Source organism: Scyliorhinus torazame, chromosome 11 (genome assembly GCF_047496885.1).
Source record: "Scyliorhinus torazame isolate Kashiwa2021f chromosome 11, sScyTor2.1, whole genome shotgun sequence".
In the NCBI taxonomy this organism is placed as follows: domain Eukaryota; kingdom Metazoa; phylum Chordata; class Chondrichthyes; order Carcharhiniformes; family Scyliorhinidae; genus Scyliorhinus; species Scyliorhinus torazame.
Window position 1 is genome coordinate 149,128,468 of NC_092717.1, and position 19,163 is coordinate 149,147,630.

Consider the following 19,163-nt stretch of genomic DNA (forward strand, 5'->3'; position numbering starts at 1 on the left):
GGGCAATTTTGGACACTAAGGGCAATTTATCATGGCCAATCCACCTAACCTGCACATCTTTGGACTGTGGGAGGAAACCGGAGCACCCGGAGGAAACCCACGCACACACAGGGAGGATGTGCAGACTCCGCACAGACAGTGACCCAAGCTGGAATCGAACCTGTGACCCTGGAGCTGTGAAGCAATTGTGCTATCCACAAGGCTACCGTGCTGCCCCACATTTACACAGGATCCTAGGAGACCTGTGTAAAATGTTGAATGCCATGAGGTACGTCTCAAAGGTGCTGGTGGGACTGGTGGCAGAAGGGGTGCTAGATAAGGCCCCTGAAGTGGACCGAGGGCATAGATCCCTGAGGCAGAAGCCGAGAGCTGGCGAGCAGCCGCGGGCGGTGATCATGAGACTCCACAAATTTGTGGAGAAAGAGAAAATTCTGCAATGGGCCAGGGAGAAGCTTACCTGCAACTGGGAGGGGAATAACATCTGAATTTATCAGGACATCGGAGCCGAGGTGGCAAAGCGGTGGTGGGGGGGTAGTGTTGGCAAATGTGGATGCCCAAGATTGGGATGATGTGGGTTTGGTGGCAGGGTTGCTGGCAGCGATCCCAGATTTGGCCACGCACCGGTTGAACATGGGAGGTGATTGTGGCTGTGTCCTGGAGCCAAGGGTGGATAGGTCAAGCCCCGGGTCAATGGGTAGGGTGCGAACGGCGTGGGAGCTGGGGGGGGGGGGGGGGGGGGGGGGGGGGGGTTTAATGGAGAGGATGGGTATGGTAGACCCATGGCATTTTCCATGGAGGGATTGGCGAGGAGGGGGAAGTTGCGGGGGCAGTTTGGCAAGCTGGCAGCGGGGGACGGTGGGGCAGATGCGCAGGGCAAGAGGGGTGCAATATGATTGTGGGGAGAGGGCTAGCCGCATGCTGGCGCACCAGCTGTGGAAGCAGGCTGCGTCCAGGGAAATATTGGGGATGCGGACTGGGGCCAGGGAGGATAGATGGGGTGTTTGGGGAGTACTGCCAGGGACTTTGTGGGGCGGTTTCTGGATGAGCTAGAGTTTCCCCGACTGGGGGAGGCAGGCTTTGGGGCTGAGGGAGGTGCTGGATGGTATCGGGGGTGTGAGGTCAGGGCCGGATGGGTACCCAGCGAAAATTTATAAGGAATTCACGACGGACCTGGCACCACATCTGTAGGGGGAGTTTAATGACGCACTGGAGAAGGGGGAGTTGCTGGAGATGATAACACAGGCAGTAATCACACTAATCCCCCAAAAAGGGATGGATCCGGTGGAATGTGGGTTGTATAGACCCATATCACTATTGAACACGATGTGAAAGTACTGGCTAAGTTGTTGGCGGGGGTGGTTGCAGAACATCGGGCAGGCTTCATGAAGGCCAGGCAGGTCGCGAGTAATATAAGATGGCTGTTGAATGTCGTGATGAATCCGTCGGGGGCTCTGGTGCCGGGGGTGCTGATGTCCATGGACGCAGAGAAGGCATTTGATCAGATGGAGTGACGGTACTTGTTCGAATTTTTGGGAGGGTTTGGGTCGGGGTTTGTGGCATTAGTGCGGTTGCTGTGTGTGGCGCTGGCTGTGAGGGTGAGGCTGAATGATATGAACTCACAAAGCTTTGACTTATACAGGGGTACAAGGCAGGGATGCCCGCTGTCGGCGTTGCTGTTTACGCTGGCCATAGAGCCATTGGCGATGGCTCTTAGGAGGTCGGCGGAGTCACGGGGGATTATTAGGGGACAGAGGGAGCATCGGATGTCGCTCTGTGTCAATGACCTCTTCCTGTGTGTTTCGGATCCTTTGGAGAGTATGGGAAAGATTATTGGCCTGCTGGGGAGGTTTGGAGGGTTCTCTGGGTACAAACTGAAGGTAGGGAGAAGCGAGGTATTCCCGGTGAATGAGCTGGGACAGCGGGCTAATTTAATGGGGATGCCGTTTACGGTAGCGAGGGATAGGTTTAAGTATTTGGGGATTCAGGTAGCGAGGGAATGGACGGGGCTGCATAAATGGAACTTAACAAAGCTGGTGGAGGAGGCCAGGGAGGATCTTAGGACGTGGAATACACTGCACTTAACATTGGCGGGGAGGGTCCAAGTGGTGAGGGTGAGTGTTCTGCAGAGGTTCTCGTTTGTCTTTCAGGCTCTCCCAATCTTTGTATCAATGGCCTTTTTTCAAGAGGGTGGACACAGTCGTTTCGTACTTTGTGTGGGCGGGGAGGGTGCCGGGGGTGGGGATGACCCTGTTACCGAGGCAGCAGAGGGGGTTGGCGTTGATGAACCTACTTCATTATTATTGGGCAGCAAATGTGGACAAGGTGCGGCGGTGGTGGGAAGGAGAAGGGGTAGAGAGGATGGAGGAGGAATCTTGTAAGGGATCTAGTTTAACGACAGCGTTGCCAATGGCTCAGAGTAGGTATTCAGGGAGCCCAGTGGCGCAGTCCACAGTGAAGATATGGAATCAGCTGAGGAGGCATTTTAGGATGGAAGGGATTTGGTGCTAACACCGCTGTGCGAGAATCGTGGGTTTGAGCTGCGGGGTCGTATAGTGTATACAGGAGGTGGAGGAAAGTGGGGCTGGTCAAGGTGAGGGATTTGTATTTGGAGGAAGGATTCGCCAGTCTGGAGTAGCTAAGGGAGAGAGGGTAGAGCTGCCGAGGGGTAGTGAGTTCAGATGTCTGCAGGTTAAGGACTTTGCGCAATAGGTTTGGAGGGGGTTCCCTAGGTTGAGGGGGGGGGGGGATCTGGAAAGACTGTATGTTTCCCGGGGTGTTTATTGACTAACCTGCTTTGATACGTGTTTGTCATAAAATACATTTTTTTTAAAAATAATAGTTTCCCGCAATTCCCCGATGATTGATGTCAGGCTAACTGGCCTGTGGTTGCCCATTTCCTCTCTCCCTCATTTCTCGAATAACAGTTACATTTGCTAGCCCCCAATCTGTTGGGACTATTCTAAAATCTGGGGAATTTTGTAAAAAATTCGCACATCCACGATCTCTGGGGCTAGTTCTTTTAAACCCCTAGGATGTAGGCCATTAGGTTCTGAGGACTCATGACTTTTAGTTCCTTAAGCTTCTCTTGAAAATGAATGAATGAAATGAAAATCGCTTATTGTCACAAGTAGGCTTCAAATGGAATTACTGTGAAAAGCCCCTAGTCGCCACATTCCGGCGCCTGTTCGGGGAAGCTGGGAATTGAACCGTGTTGCTGGCCTGCCTTGGTCTGCTTTAAAAGCCAGCTCTTTAGCCCAGTGCTAAACCAGCCCCTAATATCTTTTGATATTACGTTCCTCACTCTTATTCACCCCTTGGTTACTCTCCATTTCTGATGTGTAATTTGTATCTTCTGCAAAGACAGACGCAAAAGGTTCAACATCTGTGTCATTTCCTTGCCTCCAAGAGGCCAACATTTACATTAGCTACTCTCTACCATTTAAATATACTTGTAAAAGCTCTTACAACCTGACTTTATATTCCTAACTAGTTAACTTCCATTTTCTTCCACTTTTAATTAACCTTTGGTCGCCCTTTGCTAGTTTCCAAAACTCTCTCAATCCTTAAGCCTTCTCTTTTAACCTTATGCTACAGTAAGCCACAGATGAATGTCATGCTGAGTTTTTTTTTTTTAAATGGAACATATTTTCATTCAATAATTTTGAACTGTATCTTTGAAGGTTTCTCGCTGTTTATTTACCATTCTCGCTGTTTATTTGCCATTCCTTTCAGTCAACTTAACCAATCAACCGTGGCCAGCTCATACCTATGTAAATGGCTTGAAGTTTAAGATCCTTATTGAGGACTAGAGTATGTTGCTTTCAAACTTAAAAGATCCTCAGCAGAAAAGTTATGATGAGATTAATTAAATCTGCCTAATTTTACTATACATAAAATAGCTTTACCAAGAGGTGGTTCCACACACTGTTCCAGGAAACATTTGTGAAAGCATTCTACAATCACATCTTCTAGATTAACCTGGACAAATTTGATTAAAATTTCCCCATGATTATTACATTGCCTTGGAACACTGTCTTACAAGCTCCAATTATTTCTTGCTTCATGCTCTGTTCAATGGCATAGTTACTGTTATGGGGCTTATAAACTACTCACCCACCAGCATTTTCTGGCCCTTGTAATTCTTAGTCTCCACGCTTATTGATTTTACTGAGTCCAGATCCTTGCTCATCAGTATCCTTCTGCCATCCTTTTTTTTTTTAAATAATATTTTATTGAAAATTTTTGGTCAACCAACACAGTACATTGTGCATCCTTTACACAACATTGTAACAATACAGATAATAATGACCTTTTTAAATTTAAACAAAAACAACAACAAATAAATAAATATTAAATAACGAAAAATAAAAACTAGCCCTAATTGGCAACTGCCTTGTCTCAGGCCACACCCCCCCCATCCCTCCCCCCATCCCCCCCCCCATCCCTCCCCCCCCCCCCATCCCTCCCCCCCCCCCCATCCCTCCCCCCCCCAAGTCCTGGGCCGCTGCTGCTGCCTTCTTTGTTCTCCCCTATCTATCTTTCCGCAAGATATTCGACGAACGGTTGCCACCGCCTAGTAAACCCTTGAGCCGACCCCCTTAGGACGAACTTAATCCGCTCTAACTTTATGAACCCCGCCATATCATTTATCCAGGTCTCCACCCCCGGGGGCTTGGCTTCTTTCCACATTAGCAATATTCTGCGCCGGGCTACTAGGGACGCAAAGGCCAAAACATCGGCCTCTTTCGCCTCCTGCACTCCCGGCTCTTGTGCAACCCCAAATATAGCCAACCCCCAGCTTGGTTCGACCCGGACTCCTACTACTTTCGAAAGCACCTTTGTCACCCCCATCCAAAACCCCTGTAGTGCCGGGCATGACCAAAACATATGGGTATGATTCGCTGGGCTTCTCGAGCACCTCGCACACCTATCCTCCACCCCAAAAAATTTACTGAGCCGTGTTCCAGTCATATGTGCCCTGTGTAATACCTTAAACTGAAACAGGCTTAGCCTGGCGCACGAGGGCGACGAGTTTACCCTGTTTAGGGCATCTGCCCACATCCCCTCCTCAATCTCCTCCCCTAGCTCTTCTTCCCATTTCCCTTTTAGTTCGTCCATCATAGTCTCCCCTTCGTCTCTCATTTCCCTATATATATCCGACACCTTACCGTCCCCCACCCATTTCTTTGAGATGACTCTGTCCTGCACCTCTTGTGTCGGGAGCTGCGGGAATTCCCTCACCTGTTGCCTCGCAAAAGCCCTCAATTGCATGTACCTGAATGCATTCCCTTGGGGCAACCCATATTTCTCGGTCAGCGCTCCCAGACTCGCAAACTTCCCATCCACAAATAGATCTTTCAATTGCGTTATACCTGCTCTTTGCCACATTCCATATCCCCCATCCATTCCCCCCGGGGCAAACCTATGGTTGTTTCTTATCGGGGACCCCCCCAGTGCTCCGGTCTTTCCCCTATGTCGTCTCCACTGTCCCCAAATCTTCAGTGTAGCTACCACCACAATAAGTTGTTTTCTTGGAAACAGTGGAAATTAATTTTATTACTATAATTTGTGAACTTCGTTAAAAATACAGATATAATTCCAAAGAAAGCCTGATAGAAACTAACCTTTTTGTATCAACAAAAAAGGGGTTCAATATAAAGAAATTATTTCAAGAAATCATAACGGCTGACTTACAGCCACTGCATTTCATATTTGACATGCATAAAATGGCTGACTGCTGACTGTTTGAAATGGAATCAGATATGAGGATACTATAGCTGGCAAGGTCAGGTGGACAAATGAAACTGACATGAATAGTTCTTTGTCTCAGAAAGAACTGGATGACATCCAGGTATGTGTCCAGGATAACCGCATACCATTCTTTGATAACTACAGAAGTCACCCCACGAAAGGAATTTGCTGAAGCAACTTCTTAAGATTACCAAAATAATGTTTTGATTAATTGACAGACAAATAGTGTGATCAAATTAGAAGAAATATAGATGATTCAGACCAATCAAAGCTTTGAAGGGGCTGAGACTTCGTAGATATTAACAGATAATAATTCCCTTAAAAAGTTTGGTTTTGGGATGAAAGAACAGTGCTTTCTGCTATGCTATCATGCAATGCTATCTGCTTGTGCTGTGAAATCGTTATTCTAATTTAAACTGCGCAGTTGTCTATGTACTGTGCATATTTGATTTGAACTGTTAATGTATCTTGAATTCAACCCATCTGTAATTGCGAGAGACAATCATTTTGGCTAAGCTTCCTGCATGGCGAAGTTGAAAACGTCTTAAACTTCTGTACAGAAAACAAATCTTCAGTATACACACTAATAAAAGTGGCTAATTGATATTAAAACCCAATTTAAGTTCAGTCTCAAGTTCTGTTCAATTAATATATGTGCGGCGACACAGAAATATATTAACGAAAAGTTCAGATCCAACAAAGCCCAACTGTTCATTCACTACATTGGCCATGTATCGACAATAATGTTGCGTGTTGAAAGTCATCCAGATGAAGTCAATTTAAGTATAAGCAACACAACAGTACGACTTAACAAAACAGCTCGTATTTAGGCAATATAAATGAGAGCTACACTTGGTCTGGAGGTGTGGATTGTCTTCAAACTGCATGCGTTGTTTGTGGATAAAAGTTATCAAATACTGCCAAGGTGAAACAACATTTTTCTACCAAACATAGCTACTCAGCAGGTAAAAACATAAGACCATAAGACAGAGGAGCGGAAGTAAGACCATTCGGCCCATCAAGTCCACTCCACCATTCAATCATGGCTGATTTCAACTCCATTTACCCGCTCTCTCTCCATAGCCCTTAATTCCTCGAGAAATCAAGAATTTATCAACTTCTGTCTTAAAGACACTCAACGTCCCGGCCTCCACCGCCCTCTGTGGCAATGAATTCCACAGACCCACCACTCTCTGGCTGAAGAAATTTCTCCTCATCTCTGTTCTAAAGTGACTCCCTTTTATTCTAAGGCTGTGCCCCCGGGTCCTAGTCTCCCCTGCTAATGGAAACAACTTCCCTACATCCACCCTATCAAAGCCATTCATTATCTTGTAAGTTTCTATTAGATCTCCCCTCAACCTCCTAAACTCCAATGAATATAATCCCAGGATCCTCAGACGTTCATCGTATGTTAGGCCTACCATTCCTGGGATCATCCATGTGAATCTCCGCTGGGCCCGCTCCAGTGCCAGTATGTCCTTCCTGAGGTGTGGGACCCAAAATTGCTCACAGTATTCTAAATGGGGCCTAACTAATGCTTTATAAAGCCTCAGAAGTACATCCCTGCTTTTATATTCCAAGCCTCTTGAGATGAATGACAACATTGCATTTGCTTTCTTAATTACGGACTCAACCTGCAAGTTTACCTTTAGAGAATCCTGGACTAGGACTCCCAAGTCCCTTTGCACTTCAGCATTATGGATTTTGTCAACGTTTAGAAAATAGTCCATGCCTCTATTCTTTTTTCCAAAGTGCAAGACCTCGCACTTGCCCACGTTGAATTTCATCAGCCATTTCTTGGACCACTCTCCTAAACTGTCTAAATCTTTCTGCAGCCTCTCCACCTCCTCCATACTACCTGCCCCTCCACCTATCTTTGTATCATCGGCAAACTTAGCCAGAATGCCCCCAGTCCCGTCATCTAGATCGTTAATATATAAAGAGAACAGCTGTGGCCCCAACACTGAACCCTGCGGGACACCACTCGTCACCGGTTGCCATTCCGAAAAAGAACCTTCTATCCCAACTCTCTGCCTTCTGCCTGACAGCCAATCGTCAATCCATGTTAGTACCTTGCCTCGAATACCATGGGCCCTTATTTTACTCAGCAGTCTCCCGTGAGGCACCTTATCAAAGGCCTTTTGGAAGTCAAGATCGATAACATCCATTGGCTCTCCTTGGTCTAACCTATTTGTTATCTCTTCAAAGAACTCTAACAGGTTTGTCAGGCACGACCTCCCCTTACTAAATCCATGCTGACTTGTCCTAATCCGACCCTGCACTTCCAAGAATTTAGAAATCTCATCCTTAACAATGGATTCTAGAATCTTGCCAACAACCGAGGTTAGGCTAATTGGCCTACAATTTTCCATCTTTTTCCTTGTTCCCTTCTTGAACAGGGGGGTTACAACAGCGATTTTCCAATCCTCTGGGACTTTCCCGGACTCCAGTGACTTTTGAAAGATCATAACTAACGCCTCCACTATTTCTTCAGCTATCTCCTTTAGAACTCGAGGATGTAGCCCATCTGGGCCCAGAGATTTATCAATTTTTAGACCTCTTAGTTTCTCTAGCACTTTCTACTTTGTGATGGCTACCATATTCAACTCTGCCCCCTGACTCTCCGGAATTGTTGGGATATTACTCATGTCTTCTACTGTGAAGACTGACGCAAAGTACTTATTTAGTTCCTCAGCTATTTCCTCGTCTCCCATCACTAAATTACCAGCGTCATTTTGGAGCGGCCCAATGTCTACTTTTGCCTCCCGTTTGTTTTTAATGTATTTAAAGAAACTTTTACTATCATTCCTAATGTTACTGGCTAGCCTACCTTCATATTTGATACTCTCTTTCCTTATTTCTCTCTTTGTTATCCTGTTTGTTTTTGTAGCCTTCCCAATCTTCTGACTTCCCACTACTCTTTGCCACATTATAGGCTTTCTCTTTTGCTTTGATGCATTCCCTAACTTCCTTTGTCAGCCATGGCTGCCTAATCCCCCCTCTGATAACCTTGCTTTTCTTTGGGATGAACCTCTGTACTGTGTCCTCAATTACTCCCAGAAACTCTTGCCATTGCTGTTCTACTGTCTTTCCCACTAGGCTCTGCTCCCAGTCGATTTTCGTCAGTTCCTCCCTCATGCCCCTGTAGTTACCTTTATTTAACTGTAACACCTTTACATCTGATTCTACCTTCTTTCTTTCAAATTGAAGATTGAATTCTACCATATTATGATCACTGTCTCCTAAGTGTTCCCTTACTTTAAGATCTTTAATCAAGTCTGGCTCATTACATAACACTAAGTCCAGAATGGCCTGTTCCCTCGTGGGCTCCATCACAAGCTGTTCCAAAAAGCCCTCCTGTAAACATTCAATGAATTCCCTTTCCTTGGGTCCACTGGCAGCATTATTTACCCAGTCCACCTGCATATTGAAGTCCCCCATGATCACTGTGACCGTGCCTTTCTGACATGCACTTTCTATTTTGTGGTGCATTTTGTGCCCCTGGTCCTGACCACTGTTAGGAGGCCTGTACATAACTCCCATTATGGTTTTTTTGCCTTTGTGGTTCCTCAACTCTACCCACACAGACTCCACATCATCTGACCCTATGTCGTTTAGTGCTATTGATTTAATTACATTTCTAATTAACAAAGCAACCCCGCCTTGTCGCTGTCTTTTCGATAGGTTGTGAATCCCTGGATGTTTAAATGCCAGTCCTGAACCCCCTGCAACCATGTCTCTGTGATGCCTACCACATCATACCTGCCAGTCACAATCTGGGCCACAAGCTCATCTACCTTGTTCCGTACACTGCGCGCATTTAAATATAGCACCTTTAATTCTCTATTGACCGTCCCTTTTTGTTTTCTTAGTGTGGTGGACCTTGGTTTACTGAGCCTTTCCATACACTGTGTCATATTTTGTGGGATGGGGACTATCGTAACCTCTCCTGAGTTTTGTCTTTTCGTGCTTTTTTGTATTCCTAAGCAGCTATGCATCCCACTGATTACTTCACCTCTTGGTTCCCTGACTGTCCCTTCCCCCCCAATCTTTAGTTTAAAATCCTATTGACCACCCTATTTACTCTTTTCGCCATGTTGTTGGTACCGACATGGACCACAACAGCTGGATCCTCCCCCTACCTCTCCAGTATCCTTTCAAGCCGGTCAGAGATGTCCCGCACCCTAGCACCGGGCAGGCAACATACCATGCGGGACTCTTTATCCTGCTCACAAAGGATACTATCTATCCCCCTGATAATAGAATCCCCTACAACTACAACTTGCCTATTTACTCCCTCCCCTTGAATGGCCTGCTGAACCATGGTGCCTTGGTCAGCTGACTCATCCTTCCTGCAGCCCTGTTCGTCATCCACACAGGGAGCAAGTGCCTCATATCTGTTGGACAGGGTCAAGGGCTGAGGCTCCTGAGTTCCTGACTGCTGGTTCCCTTTACCTGCCTGACTTGCAGTCACACCCTGCTGTCCCTGGCCACTGGCAGGATTTAAACTACTTACTCTGACAGGTGTGACTGCCTCCTGAAACACAGTGTCCAGGTAAGTCTCCGCCTCCCGGATGTGCCTCAGTGTCTGAAGCTCAGACTCCAGCTCATCAACTCTGAGCCGGAGCTCTTCGAGCAGCCAACACTTACTGCAGATGTGGTCGCTGCAGCTCGCAATGGGATCTGCCAGCTCCCACATCAAGCAGCTCAAGCACATCACCTGACCAGCCATCACTAATTAATTAATTCGTTTAATTTAAGTTTATGAGTTTAGCTGTGTTTTTTTTTTAAATTTAGGGCAGATTTGATATCAACCACTCAGATCACAGCTTCCCTCTGACATCACTTTTGGGGAAAAAACTGGAAAACAGGAAGTTTCCATTAGGTTTTTATACTCACAGAGACTGCTCCTCCTCCTCCGAACAGCTCCCGAAATTAGGCCCGAAGACAAAAACAAAAAGCTACACATGCGCTCATAGATTTGCCCAACCATTTTGTTGGCATATCACAGTACTTGTTATTGGTACCTAAAATAAGTACATTGAGATAGAAACAAACAACATTTCTTCCAATGTCACTGCTTTTAAAAACAGGCAGCGGAATTCTCCGTGAGTGGGATCCTCCGGCCTGCCGCCCAAGATTTTGAAAATGACTGGGAACAGAATAACATTCTCAACAGACAATTCCACTGGATAGAGAGCAGAGAAGGTAAATTTTACAGAGGACTGTTCCACTTTAACATACGTTGCCAGTAATACACTGCATGACATTGAATAGAGATAGGCTGTGAATCTCTTATTCAAAACAAACAGATGCTCTCCAAGTGCAAAAATCTATTCTGAAACTTATAAAACATTGTCCGAAAATGATTTATTCCACAGAGACGTACATTCTTCAAAAGCACTTTTCATTGACTATTCTAAAGTAGCAATACAAAACTGCAATGACCTGGGCTCAGAGAAAAATAGAATGTTACCTCACTTTGAAACATTTTCGACCGTGACATTAGCAACACTTGAAATGGATTATCTCATTTTTGCACAAAATAAAAATTTAATTTATCCTGCCCAATTGTAATACATTCCTGCTCATCCCCCCACACACGCCTCCCCAAATATTGCCAAAGGGATGCTGGGAAGCTGCAAAAGTTGTGTCAATAATACTTTCTGAAAATAATAGAAGCAAACCTACATGGGAAACAATGGTTGTTTCCTAATTTCCACATGCCAAACCACTCTTGGGTTCAGAGGGAGGAGAACATTCAAATCAAGTAAGCATAATTTGGTGTTAGGATGTCCAAGACCATAGTTTGTCAACACAGTAAGGAGTTAACAAAATAAGCCGTGTGTTCCAATTTTCTCTCTTCATGGACAACAGGGGGAAAATGGAGATTATGTATAGAAAAAGTTTTCAAGTAAAGGAAAGAGAAGGTAGTTGCCACATTTCTTAGTACGTGAGCAGAAACAAGCGAACAGGTGGATTGTTGGGTAACTCCAGGAACAGGGAAAGTTCGGGACTAATCTGATGAGTGTGTTCATTTGAGTGTAAGCCACAGAACTAAAAATGTTAGTTCTCTAATTTGCCATAGTCTTACCTGTAATTCAAATGACTCACATCTTATTTGTTGAATATATCAGATCAGTTTTGTACTCTGTCCAAATGAATACAGATTTACCCTGCAGAAGCTGGAAACGTCACAGGACCACACACACACTTAGCTCAAGCATGATCATCCTAAAATAGACCCACAATTGGTACAGGAAAGCAACATCAGTTCAGTGGATGGTGACTTTAACAAAGATCCTTGAAGAATAATTTGCTTCTAGGAAAACCCACTCAAAATCATAGCAGATGTGTTGCTCCTCTCCACTAACAGGAGTGATGGGCGACATCTTGGAAGACTACTTATTACGGGCCAAGGTTTAGAGGACCACAAAGTGTATCATGGAGTTGACCTGACCCATAACTTTTAATAGATTTTGGCTATGGGGAGCACAAGGGCCCACTTTACAGGTGTGGTGCAACAGAGAGCTAAAGTACTTTTAAATTAAAACAATGTTTATTCCATGAATCCAGTTAACATTTTTATAAACACACAGTAAACATCTTAGCAACTATCAACTCAAATACTCCCCCAAAGAATACAGTACTCTAATAGTAACCCTTAATTTTTCCTTGCAACATCCGTAAGACAAATACCCTCTTCAACACAGACATCTGGTTTAAATTCTCTACTAAGAGTAGTTATCACTTTTAAATTAGCAAGTGATTTGAAGACATTCCTTTCATGCAGAAATAAATCAGAATTACACCTGGTTCTGCTAGATGCCACTCCCAATCTGCAAAACGAAGCTAAACACACCCTTTAGCTGCTAACTCAAATCGAAAGTAAAACAGACAGACAGCCCAGCTCCACCCACACTCTGACATCACTGCAGCTATTTGATAAACACTCATTTCTTAAAGGTTCACCCACTACAGCTATTTGATAAACACACATTTCTTAAAGGTACATCCACTACAGCTATTTGCTAATCACACATTTCTTAAAGGTACTCTCACATGACATACTGAAGAGGATATTCAACTACTGAGATCTCAAACTGAGGATTTACAACTGAAATGGTTTCTGCCATTAGATGACGAAGAAGAAGGTGATTTTGTTTTGATGCAGGAAGAGGAGCCACCAGACAGAACGTTGGTCTGGCAGCTAGAAAACATGAGTGAGGGTCATCAAAACAAGGCACCAAAGAACATCGTCATCCCTTTGCCTCAACTCAGATTTCTCATACTAAATGAAGTTAAGATCTTGTAATGAGGCACGGACTGACTTAAGCTGCTGTCGAAAAGGTATCTTGGCTAAAATTCTGATACAGGCCATTATCCAGTGAGATGTATAGATCCGTGCAAAGCTCCATCAACAGGTATGTATTTTGTGAGGGGAAAGACCGAAAAAGTGGAACTTGTGGCTCGAGAAGGTTGGAGTTAAAATGCATGCAATAAGAACACTCAATAGTGATGCAAGATTGGTATCTGTCAAATCAGCTGAGATCACATCCTAAGGGACTTGAGGGAATTTGTCAGATATTAATATCCAAGCTAAAATGGTGATGGCATGACCTTTTCTACTCTCATCATTGACTTAGAAGTATGGGTTTAAGGACCAATCATAAATTACAGGAAGCAAAATTGAGAAAATGTTTATGCAATGGATTTAACTCCCAGTCTTCAATGATCCAATGTAATTTAATCTGGTATTTCAGACAAAATAGCTGGAATATTTGTGAATATTAAACAACTGTTTTCTTACACAATATGCCAGGGGAGGAATAAGGATATAAATCAGGGACCAGACCTGGTTTATAGCAGCAGTCCCATTGCAGTATTGGAAATCTATGTAGGGGAACACCAGGGCGACTGTGGTTGTAGTGCTACATAGATTTAACTTGATCATCCTAAAAAAGGCAGCTAAACTAATTTAGAATCAATTTCATTCGCTCTTGTAAAAAGAAATAATTTGGATTTATGGAGGACCTTTAACCACCTCAGGACAAGAGCACAGCAAGTTAATCTGGCTTGGTCTTTCACATCTTCCTTAAGAATGGTTATATGAGATTAAGAATTCATGGTGAATGTACTCAGAGCAGTTAGCATCATCATAATGCACTTCAGTGGTGCACAACACAATAATACACAAACCATTATATTGGTTATCCCAGATGATTATTTGGAACACCTTCATGACTTCAGAAAATATCAAAAGACCAACTGCAAAAAAGACTTTCTCTGGCACACACTGCAACAACATTCAAAATATTGGTTGCACGACTGAAAACCAAAAGTAAAATCCTTCAAATTGTGCCTCAACATAATCTATCCATTTCCCACAATTTTTAAGATTTAACTGTTTAATGTCTAAGTTTTCGTTCTTGCACATAAAAATATATTTAAGATTTTAACCATCTTTGTCAGAGAATATCACCTTTAAAATGAAAAGGGTATTCTGCACATTACCAGATTTTCTCATCTCTTCTCTGGATGTAGACAACAGCAAGGCCAAACTTACTGCCATCCCTATTTTGCTCAAGGAGATGGTGGTGAGGTAATTTAACAATGATGATTATTTTTATTTTTTTTTAAACAGAATGGACAGCTAAAGAATTTCAGGGATCAGTAGAAGCAAAGATTCTCTTGATTAACCATCAACAAAAATATTACATGTCAAATTACAGTTTTCGCCGATCTTCTGCCAGGTTTACAGCAATTAATCAGGAGATCTCCCATGGAAATTTCGAGTTTAAGAGTCACAATATTGTATGATACTGGCACCACTGTACTGGGGTGCAACAGTACTAATATGCTCAGAAAGATGAAGCAGGCAAAACAGTGATCTGGCCTAGCTCATTTCGCTAAGCCTTGAATGTCTTGAGTTTTCCTCTTCAGATCTTTTAAGTTATCTTGCCTTCTCCAGAGTGATATTTCACAACTTTCTAGACTTTATATGTCCGCATTTCTAAAGATGCTAATTTCAACCCCAAAAACACAGATTGGGGTCGAGGATTGCCATTAGTTTATTAAAAGGCACAGCGGCTTTTTATTGGCTCCTTTTTTCTGTTCCAAATGCAAGTCAACACTTAGCTGAGTTGTCACAATAATAAAACTCAAGCTTTGAAGTAGTACACCTACCCAAACTACTGTGCACAAAATATTCTAACGGCAATCATACCTTGATGGGACTGTATTCACTCTTACTGTTGGTATCAGCTGAATTGAAGATCGTAGATTTGGTCTCTGAGCGTAGTTTGCCATTCTGTCGGAAAGGACTTGACAAGGGTAACCCTGCAATACTGATTCCATCTGAAATGAATAAGAGACAGAAACAATTTTTTAAAAAGCTAAAGAGTTTGAATACACACAACTGCTAATTATTGAAAAAAGTTTTATCAATTGACTTGTAAAACTAAAAAAAAATTTAAATGATGGAAACAAAGCATGGAAACAGTGCACAAATAATGAAATGCTATTTCACAATATTCCTGATCCTATAACCAGGAATGATTGCAGCCACTCAGACATAGAAAAAAAAAATCAAAGGTGTTAAATAAATATCTGATTTTAGTAGCCTAATGTAGAGTATTTTTTTAAATCCAGTACTATAAGTTAGTGCAAAGAATGAGTAGTAAAGACAGCCTTCTCAATAGATTTGAAGGGCTGCCAAACAAGTATTATAAGTCAGACAGACTGGCTTTGCATTTATATAGCACTTTTCATTACCTCAGGATGCCATAAAGTGCTTAAAGCCAGTTAAATACTTGTGAAATGTAGTTACTATAATGCAGGAAATGGAATGGTCATTTTATGCATCAGCATCCCATAAACAGCAATATAATAATGACCAAATAATCTACATGAGTCAAAATCATTGAATAATAAATATTGATCAAGTCATTGCGGGGAAACTCCCCTGTTCTTTTTCAAAATAGTGCCATGAGGACAGACAGAGCCTCATTATCAGAAAGACAAGAGCCCTAACAGAGCAATTCTCCCTCAGTACTTCACTGGAGTGTCAGTCTAGATTCTATACTCTGGTGTGGGACTTGAATCTACAACCTTCTGGCTCAGAGGCAAGAGTGCTGCCACTCGGTCATTCTATTTGCTCAGGAGGTTGCTTATTCACATTGCTGCTGAAATGGAGGCAAATTGACTCACCAAACAGAGGATTGAGGAGAATGTCAATTTTGCACATATTGCTCTCTATTTATTTCAAAATTGGGCAGGGTGTTCAATCAAAATTGTACTCTGTCTCGTCAGTTTCTTGCTAGAACTATATTTCAGACTACCTTCATCAATGTCTACCCATGATATTCCTACACAGATGTTTTTTGCAAAAGGTTTGCTTAGAATGTGATATGCAACCAATGACCAAATATATCGCATCACCTGTGACTCACTCTGAACTCAGTGATAAAAATGTGCTACGTGCATACAAGAATGCATACACATAATACTACAATCCGCTGCAAGTTCCAATTGTGAACACCACATCCACTCTCAAAAAACTGAAGACTTACAAATTTTGAACTTGTGTTCATACGACGAGAGACTGCCATTCAGCCCCTCGAAGTTGATTCCAACAAAATAGTTGTGAATTTATAGGTTAACTTCATTTGCCTGCCTTGGTTCATACCCCTCAATACCCTTGCTCAATAAAAATGTCAATCTCAGCATGGAATTTCCAATTGACATAGCTTTAGCCTCAACAGCAATTTTTGGAGAGTAAGTTCCAGCTTTCCTTTATGAGAAGAGGTTCTTTCTGACATCACCCTCATCGGTCTAGCTCTATATGTAAGGTTGTTCTGGACACTTCTACCATAGGAAATAGTTTCTCTCTACCTGCCTTTGATCATCTCAAATGTCTGAATAGATCATGCCTTGTTTGTCTATACACTTAAGGAATACAAATCTAACCTATGCAATCTGCATTCCTAATTGGTCAAAACCTCTCTGCACCCCGCCAAGAGCAATATTTCTTTCCAGAGGTACAGTGCCCAAACTGAACGCAGTACCCAAGATGTGGCCGAATCGGAAATTTTGGTAACTGTAACATAGCCAACACCATGTGCTCCAGTTACTTTGAGATTAAGGCTGACATTCCATTAGCCATTTTAATGTCTCTTTCAGAACTTACCACTTATATTTAGTGATTTCTGTACATGGACCTCTAAATTTCTCTGTTCCTTCACCTAGCTTCCCACATTTAGGAAATATCTTTCTCAGGAATAGGTGAACTTGCATGTTCCCATTTAGAACTTGGTCATTTATTGTTCAGCTCATTTACTTTTACAACTTGCTGCACCCATCTATGTGGGTCACTGTACCACCTACATTAATGCCGTCAGAAAACGTAGATATTATGGTTTTTATTCCTTCCTCCAAAGCATTTATAAATATAATGTAAAGTTAAGACCCCAGTTCAGATCCTTTGGAACTACAAGTCATAGCCTGCCAATTAGAATGCACACCCATTATCCCTACTCTGTCTCGTACTTCCTAACCAAGTTCCTTCCAATGTTAAAAGGGTGCCTCCAATTTCATGTTTTAACTTTTCTTAAAAACCTTGCTATGGAACTTTATTAAATGCCTTCTATTATCTACCACATTTCAACAAGAGGAGAAATTTCTTCAGCCAAAGGGTGGTCAATCTGTGGAACTCATTGCCCCAGAAGGCTGTGGAAGCCAAGTCACAGTGCCTTTAAGACAGGGATAGATAGGTTCTTGATTAATAATGGCATCAGGGGTTACAGGGAGAAAGCAGGAGAATGTGGATGAGAAACATATCAACCATGATCGAATAGCGGAACTGACTCTATAGAACGAATGGTCTAATTCTGCTCCTATATCTTATGGTCTTAATACTGTCTCAACAAAATTCAACTCCATTTGTTATACATTTCTTAACACTTTACAAATCCATGCTGGCTGTAACTGATCAATTTACATCAATCAAAAATTATACTATACCAAATGGAGAATATAAGCAACACACAGCCATCAATTAGAAGCAATCTCATATCTTTTGCCTTCAGTGCAATTAACAGTTCAATTACCAAATTATATAAGCAGGTTTGCATATACGTACATCGCACGTCACTTAGCATTGTTCAATCTTTTGGCTTTTGCTGGAACTAATGTCAAAAGAGATGGTGAGACTACATGACCCAAGTTGTACAGAAATGCAGTCCTGGATAAGCCACATTTTCCTCCACTTAATCACTGGGAATATTGTTTCCATTATTTATTGTCCATGTAACATAATCTGTTCCCTAACTATTGATTTCATCCATCTCCCTGTAATGGCCCTTGACCACAAAAGTAATACAAGGAACATTTGTAATTTCCTTAAAATATCAGTGGACTCAGTCATAACTTTTAAGAATATTTAAGAATATTGCATCAATTGTAAGGGGATTGACTGCAATTCCCTTGCATCAACATACTTGTCCATGTCATTGAATTATCTGGGGTTTTACAGTAACACAAACATAGTCAAAAGGTTGGCACAGAGGTTGAACCAAGAGCTTTATTAGGCGACTTCTTCCTTCTGCTTACATGTGCAACTGACCAGAACACATCAGATATGTATTTGCATCAACATGCATTCAAGTGATTACTTATTTTATCCAACATATTATCTTAACATACTAATCAATATACTATCGCAAAATCTCCCTTCCCTTAAATAAGACCGCCATACGATTCAACACTAATATGCATCCCTTGTGAAGCAGAAACAATGCTAATGATAAACACTATTGAGATAGAACAATCCATGTAATACAAATTCATGGAATACTACTCTTCAACGCGATGCCAACATTTGGAACCGTACCAGTCATCGGCTCATTTGACGACACAACTGTGATGAGGAAATTTATTTTCACACGAGTGTTTCCGGTTTGGAATGCACTGTCTGGAAATGTGGTGGAGGCAGGTTCAATCAAGACATTCAGAAGGACCTTTGATGTTCCTATTCAAGTAATCAATGTGCAGGGTATGGGGAAACGGCAGAGAAATGGACCTGAGTCATGATGCTTATCTGGCAAGCTGGTGCAGACACGATGGGTGAAATGGCTTCCTTCTGCTTTGCAACAATTCTGTGATTCTGTGCATTAACCGCTCCACAAATTGACATATGAGCTATTTTTATGTATTTGAACTGTATAAAGTAGGCATTAAGCTACCTTGTGTGGCAATGTGAGAGACAATAGCAGCACACAGCTCTTAACTGTCCCTAACGCCCCCCCCCCCCCCCACCCCCCAGAAGATTTCCGAGACATCAGAGGGATTTTCTCTACCAGGAGTCAAAGATAAAGGTATTAAGAAATTAACTGCTCTTCTGCTAATTCCAGGTG

At 42.7% G+C, this 19,163-nt stretch overlaps 1 protein-coding gene across 6 annotated transcripts in view; it reads right to left on the bottom strand.

Moving 5' to 3' along the window:
* The window catches only part of trappc9 (trafficking protein particle complex subunit 9), a 1,142,468-nt gene that overhangs the window by 796,204 nt on the left and 327,101 nt on the right, over positions 1 to 19,163 (bottom strand). For all 6 annotated transcript variants that reach the window (XM_072467873.1, XM_072467875.1, XM_072467870.1 and 3 more), the window contains one exon: positions 14,978 to 15,108. In XM_072467873.1, coding sequence (XP_072323974.1) covers positions 14,978 to 15,108 — 131 coding nt within the window. The remainder of the gene's footprint in view (positions 1 to 14,977; positions 15,109 to 19,163) is intronic.